Source organism: Anopheles maculipalpis, chromosome 3RL (assembly GCF_943734695.1).
Source record: "Anopheles maculipalpis chromosome 3RL, idAnoMacuDA_375_x, whole genome shotgun sequence".
NCBI classification, from domain to species: Eukaryota; Metazoa; Arthropoda; class Insecta; order Diptera; family Culicidae; genus Anopheles; species Anopheles maculipalpis.
The window spans coordinates 17427935-17435412 of record NC_064872.1 but is presented as its reverse complement, the minus strand read 5'-3'; the positions used below and the strand labels follow the sequence as shown (position 1 = coordinate 17435412).

The 7478-nt window shown below is 41.9% G+C and overlaps 1 protein-coding gene across 1 annotated transcript; it reads right to left on the bottom strand.

Moving 5' to 3' along the window:
• Positions 1–234: 234 nt before the first annotated feature.
• On the bottom strand, positions 235–6873 carry LOC126564854 (protein Wnt-4). The gene is made up of 5 exons (XM_050221975.1): positions 6680–6873; positions 1166–1415; positions 828–1085; positions 547–759; positions 235–481 (listed from the first exon to the last, which is right to left on the bottom strand). Exons 1-5 carry the CDS (start codon positions 6871–6873, stop codon positions 245–247), a joined length of 1152 nt encoding a protein of 383 aa, XP_050077932.1. The 3' UTR covers positions 235–244.
• Positions 6874–7478: the final 605 nt, after the last annotated feature.

The window sequence follows — 7478 nt, the reverse complement described above, 5'->3', positions numbered from 1 at the left end:
TCAAATGTACACGAAGCAACGGGCTGACTATGTAAATCGTTGTTTGTTCTTTGCAAATAATCTCTAACATTAAGATGTCTGTGAGTACGAGCATGTGCTTTTGCCGCTCCAGTGATGGGAAGCGATTTCTTCTGTCCACTTTTGCTTATAATGTGGTGCGATTGCTTACAAACTACGGTGAATGCGAAATAAATAAATGTGTGTTTGCCTTCGTTACAGTAGGGCAGATGCTGCGATGAAACTATTATTTACAGTAATATCGATCCTCGTACTTTTCACAGTAATCGCACACCACTTGGCAGCAGCGGCCGTTCGTAAACCGGCAACGACACTTTTCGAGCGTCTTGATGACCTTGGTGGTGTATCCGCGTCCGCAGCAGAGTGTCGCACAGTTGTCCGGATGCAGACAGCGTCGGCCACGTGTCACCGAGCAGAACGTGGGTGAGGTTTCGAAGTAGTACAGCTGATCGTAGATCGTTTCCTGTAAGCGACGATCGTTTTTAAATGTTTTCTCTATGTTTCTTTTAGGAGAAATGCAAGCCTTACCCTTGGGCGGTAATCTCGCGAAGCTGATCGGCGAGATGTTTTATTGTTAACAGGAATCTTCCGTATGGCAAGATGATATTTCGTCCTCAGCAGTGCAGCAGTCGTGTTAAAATCGCCTAGCCTTCTCCAGCAAGTTTTCATCGAGCAGGATCCCGACACGCCGTGGCATTTGCAACGATCCGTCATTGCACTAGTAATTGCACTTATGCCAACCTGCATCACAAGCGATCACATGATTTTATTTGGAATTGTATTTGCGCTTCCAACAATTCAACACTTACCTCACTATCGTGTCGTAGCATTTCAGTGACGGGATCACTATTTCGCGGCTGCAGCTCGAGAAAGTTTCGCGCGACTCGTTTACCGTGCTTTAGATTGTCGCTGCAGCCACCCCATCGAAAGGCAAGTCTCGTAGCCTCGGGTTTTCGCTCGGAAGCACACTGGCATTTGGTCATTCTTCCTTCGGCGCACGCACGTGCAACTGCGTGTGTAATCGCGGCAGCAGTGAGTGCGTGCACAAAAGCCGTTTCACGATACACCTGCCGAAATGATAGGAAAAGAAAAAAACGTTTTTTCTAAGAAGTTTTCAGCTATTTGTGTAGAATGATGTGAATGCTACCTTTTTGAAAATATTACGCTTGCCTCTCGTTTCTATCGAACAGTTCCACCGGTCGTATCGAAACTGTTCCTCACAGTGCGTAACGGCTAGTCGGCGTGCTTCCTTGATTGCTTCTGGAAGTCCGATATCACGCCGGCACTGATGGTTCTGTTTGCGTGTACCGGACAGAAACTTGCACGGCCCGGGTGATTTGACCATTGGACTGAATACGGCCATTACTGTATTTTTTGCTGATATTGAAGGAGTGTCCCTGGAAGAGATAAATAAAGCAAACAGATAGGTTCATTAGTAAAATTTATTTTTCTTTATTCAAATTTGTTGGAATCGATTCAAAATTACTGAACAATTCTGCACGCTTGTATTGAAAGTTGCATACGGTCAGGCATAATAGTTTCATACAAGTTGCATACGATCGTAAGTCGATTCGAATCTCGAGTTTTGTGTGGTATGCAATCCGCAGTACAGTACTACCAACAATGTATGCAATTCTCTATACACATGAAACCAAGAGTTATAGAGCTAATGGTTCCATGGCGCGTGTTTGTTTCAATTTGAATTTTTAGGTAATTATTCACGTGTTTTCATTCTGTGCACGAATATATAGAATAATAAATAAATAGACTTCAGTAAATAAGTCGAGCATTGCAGCCCTTATAAAGCCATAATTCGGATTTGTACTCCAATTTTGATAACAACAATTAATATATTTTTGCTTTTAGCTGTTGAAATTTCTCTTGGTAATCCGAAGCATTTGTCTTCCTGAATATTCAACTACCGTCCTTTCATGTGAAGACAGGTGCCGTTATCACCTCTGCCACGCGAATCTGCCACCTGCTGCTAAAGTGCTGCTAAATGTTTATGACCGAGTGATTTGTATGGGATCGATTATAATAAAGATAATATAAAATAACATGAACATTGGACAGTTCCTAGGCTTTAAGAATACTTTTGTCACGTTAATTCCAAGCATTACGTTACTACAGAAATTAAAACTCGTGGTGGGCAATCCGTTTCACTTGGCCACGGTAAGAAGTGATTCGTCACAATATTTAGCAACGAATTAATTAGCCTGAGTGGGGCAAGCAAACGTCTTCAAGTGATCAAGCACCAATGCAAACTGAAATCAATATACTCTCTTGCTGTTACTGTCGCAAGCTTCAGTCACAGCAAAACAACGTACTATTTGTCTTTGAATCGGCAAGCCTAAAGGCGTCCCAACAAACCGTGGCCTGCTTAAGACGGGGAGATTCCGTTAAGCATGTCAGATATTGCAGTCATTTAGCGAACATTATCCAACCAGTGTACCAGCGAACACCCATCCTACATCAGCAGCAAGAGCCCTTCGGTTTGCCACAAAAAATCCCCAAAGCTACTTAAGCACAAGTGTGTGTGTGTGTGTATGTGTAAGCAGCTTCATGCCTGCAATTTCCATAAGTAACGAAAGGGTGAGGTGATTGAGGGGTGAAGTACGAAGGTGACCCATGTTTACTGAGTGTCATTTTCCGCTAAAAACCCTCTCATTGGTGGCATTTAACATCGAAGATGCAATGGAGTAGCATAAAATTAATGAAAAACACACACACACGCACAAGGTTGGGTAGCTAGGGACAGGGAATGGGTTGATGAGTAGCTGGAAATTTCTACAGACGTTATAATAGATATTTTCATAAGGAAATTGACTTCAACTGCACCGGTTGGTGGGGGAAACGATCAAGACAAAAACCAACGACCACCATTCATTCGACATCGTGCTCGCGACACGATGCAACATGTGCAACCGGAAACTTCGCGGAAAAAGATGTTTTCATATCGCGGTAAAACCGCCACCACGGTTAAAGCCGTCGTCGTCTGTTTAACAAAGAATCGTTAACGTTAAAAAGCGAAGGATACCCATCTGAGCCGCGGGACACGTGACTGTGGATCGAGATCTGAACAGTTGTTAAGCGGAGGGGGCAAGATTTGTATTTTTAACCATTTTTACTTAGATTTGTCGTACAGATCGTGTTGTAGAAAGGTAAGGTTGGCCGTTAGAATCCTCAGACAAGCACTCAAACTCAGTACAGACGGTAATTTCAAACACAACCCGCTGAAAGACACAATTCTAAACCTTCTACCCCACTCAACAGACCGCTAAATGGAGCACTGCCGTCTGCCGAATAGGGGCCACTTGTTGAGTAGATTTTCCGCACCATTCAACCATTATGTTAGGGGACCATCATCAACTACCGGTGGGAGAGGTTTGCCGAAGCATCCATAGGATGTAGTATTCGGGAAAGTACTGCAGACAAAAGTCGTAAAAGGAATCAATTCAACGTACGGTTTGAAACATTTTTGTGGAATGTACCGTGAAGAATGCACCCACAAAAAAAATAGAAGGGAGCGACTCGACTTAACTGAACAAACTAGACGCAATTAGAAGGGAAAAGGACGGTTAAGTGTGGCATGTGAATTTAAAGCGTTCGGAATTCGAGACAGTATTAGGAAAAATATTTATCCAGTTAAGTCTCATTGCTGATTTGAAAAATATGTAATAATTATTTTTAAAAATTCATCAAAAAAGAATTATTGCCAAAGCTTATTTTATCGATACGTGTAAACTGCAGTTCATCCACTACTAGCAAACAGTTCATCCGCGGTGCAAAACGCCATTGCCTATCTTAAGGCGCTACAATATGTTTCATGCTGCAACACTTTACTACGCCAATAAACCAACTTACTGCAAATAAACCTATCGTTCAATGGCTTTGTTTAATGCATAAACTCTCCCCTATTTTATTCACCATCTGTTTCTCTGCTGGGTTGAATTGAAACAATGGAGTAAACAAACAGAAATCGAAACTATGTGCACATCAATACCGAGAGTGAAACAATTTTTTTTTCGATTGCCTCGCACTCGAATCGTTGACATTGCTGTATGAAATATTCATAAATTAATTAAAATATTTGGTGATAGCCACTGGGAAGATTCGCAAAAGGGATGAAAATGGGTGGTATTTGGTTGGAAAATAGTTTACCATTTCAGGTAACTCGTCCTGTGCCTACAATGTACACACACATACTCCACCGCCCAGCCGGTCAGTATGTTGCCTTCGAGGTAGCATGTTGATCGGGGGTTTGCTATTGTTTAAACACAAAAAAGTAGAGTATCACAACAACAATCTGATTGTATCGCCGAACTGATTGATGTACTCATCATCACAAATCATGCCACCTCCAATGTCATCGAAGTTGCAAAACCCATGGCCACAGAACGATCATCGATGTCACTTTTATTTTCTTTGTGTGTGTGTATGTGTGTGCATTTGCTGGGGGAGTGGGTGGGAATGGATAAATTTTTGATGATCCGTATGCATTCCATCGGATTGGTGTATGTTGGATGCTATTTTATTCGCTTTGAATACAGCAACCCTTCTCCAGTGTCTCCGCCGGAGTAATCCACACCGCCCGGGGACGATCTGTTGGCGCGATGTGGGAAAGTCAAACATTGCCATCACGCAGAAGGAAATGTCTATAAATTTTAATTCGATTTCACGTTATCGCTCATTTCGAGGACTTAAGTATCTTCGGAATGCTGCTCATCGGTACGTGCAGCGCTACAAATGTAAATGGAGCATGCAGGTTGTTGTGTGTGTGTGTGTATGTGTTTTTTTTTCGAACGTTGACTCTGGTTTGAGTTTGATTTCCTTTTTTTCTAGACTTCCCTGCGAATTACGACGAATCGGAGCGAACCTGGCCAGTGTATCATATGCTTCCTATTCAGCCCGGGATTGGGGGGCTGGAAAACATGGCGAGGAGCAACCAGCTTGTGGAAACGAAATGAGGCAAAGCATGCGTTTGGCTGTTGGTCAATTATAATAATTGATGTGGGGAAAATTTGCAAACCGATATCGATGTAAATTAATTCTGTCCTTTCCTGTCGTTGCCTCGCATCGTGCCTTTCGCAGCCACGCACGGCCATCCTGCCACACAACGGTTAGGCAAGTTTATTTAGCAGGATTTCGGATATCCGGCTTGAGCATTAAATGAGGTGCGAGGAAGCGTGAGACGGTTGCCAATCCATCGGCGAGCATCGAAATCCGAAGCAATCGATCGTGGGAGAAATGCCGTAAGTGGTAAATATTTGACAAGCCTGTTGAGATAGATCACGGTGCACGGTGTGCTGGGTATCGGGTAAGCCGTTTTTCGGGTGCGTCAGGCCGTAAATACAGTTGTTAAGATTATTGACTTTCAGCGAAACAACTGCTCGGCAGCGGCAGGTGAATAATTGGTTGAGCGAGCAATGTAAATGAGTAGTGCTTTGGCGTTGGTACATTGTGCCACAGTGGTTGAATACAGCAGCACGGTGGATGAGTACATCTTCTTTGAATGTTGATTAATTTACTCAATAATCATAGGCAAAATCATTCTAGAATTTTTACTAATTATGGACGAATATTTCTTGAGCAAAAATTGGTCGCTTTATAACTCAAATTTAACTGAGTATGCCCAGGATAAGGCAAAGAATAAGGAGATAATGCGTTATCATTATATGTATACAAGTTAGTCAGCACAAGCGGCGTTGACAGTACGGCATTGTACCGTAATAATTAATTGTAAATAAATAAATGATTTAAATTTAACAAATTTCTTTGCGACAACCGAATACGAACGGGATAAGGCAAAATCCAGGGAGTTTTTTGTAATTCCAAGGATTTTGTAATTTGTCAACACATGCTGTGTTGACCATACGGCAAAGAGCCGTCATCTTAGAGCGATACATAATAAAAAAAAGTGATAGAAAAATTAGGTTTTTCTATTTGTATGGAATAAGCACCTAAATTTATGATGTTCAGTTGAAGTTAAAATAACTGCTTGTTTGCTTTAATCATATACAAATTACAAAATTTTTATTAATTTTATTACCATATATTCAAAAATTTAGTCAAATTGTTGATAATAATCAATTACGAATCCTTCAGCGGTTCGTTTTATATAATATGAAGTTGGTTCTGTTTTATTCATAATTGATGACCTGACCTGTTAAACTTAAATTAATTTAAATACTTGAAATTAATCTTATACACATGTACATTGAATCTAAGTGCCATTCGTGAGGTACAGTTTGCTCGAAATTGCATTAAATTTATTTTAAGCAAGATTATAAAATGCATCTAAAAGTGTTTTATTTATTCCAGTGGTTTCTAAGAACAAAACGTATTTTGAAATTAAATGTCGATTTATGTTTATACTTCAAGCCGCATTAAAAAAAAATGAAGAAGAAGAAGAGGAAGAAGAAGAAGATGGTTCATATTTCAAGCTTTTTGCTAAAATAATTTCCGTTTTGGTTTGAGATAACAATTGAGATTAGTAATCAAATTATTAATCGAATATTTCATGTTCGAGTTAGTAAAAGCTATTTGAATTTAATGTTCACCCTAGTTGTAAAATCACTTCAAGAAACATTTTCAAAATAATATTCAAATCACACTAAAGAGCAAATAAATATAAAGAGGCTTTTTAAACATTTGCACTCACCCTTTCGACGAGATGACATCGTTACATTCGATGAAGCAACAAATCGCGCTCAGTATGAGCAAACTGGCGAATATATTCTTCTGCTGAAAGGACCCATCGGACCGACAGCGACCGACAGCGCTGCTCTGGCACTGGCCACCCCCACTACCCAATGGCTCCGGCATCCCCACTGAGTCTGCCCGGCCCTTTGCCATCGAGCCTCACAATCACACAAAACCCAACACGAGGCACCCCAACGAAAAACCCCTTTCTGGATGTCCACTAAGGCCGGCCAACGGCCATCACCTTTCACCACGATCGGCGCACAATGATGCGATTGTTTCGCGCGCTACAGCTCAATGTCTTCAGGCACCGTGGAATCCTTACAGCACGATCACTTTTCGACGGCAGCGAAAACCAATCCACACCGTGCCACACACTAACACCGACTAACGAGCAACTGTCAGCGCGGGAACGATGGCTTCACCTTCACGGTACCAGCGGCGCTGTCGCTGATGGCCGTCCATGCTCATGCCTGGTCCGGTCCTGGGTTGGAAAGCTGCAGTTCAAATTCGAACATTCGATTGCCACAATTTCAGCCGCCTAGGGTCACGAAAACTTTTTTGCAAAGTTGAGTAATTTTTTTCGGAAAAAAACTCGCCACTATTCTTTCCTGACTGGATCACGGGCTCAAAGCAGATAGGGCCCCACATCACACACATCAGTTTTGCATCCTCTGTCGGTGTCGCTCGTAGATCGACTGTGGTATTTCGCACACATTTTCCGCTGTCTCGTATGACGACACCCGACCGTACACGCT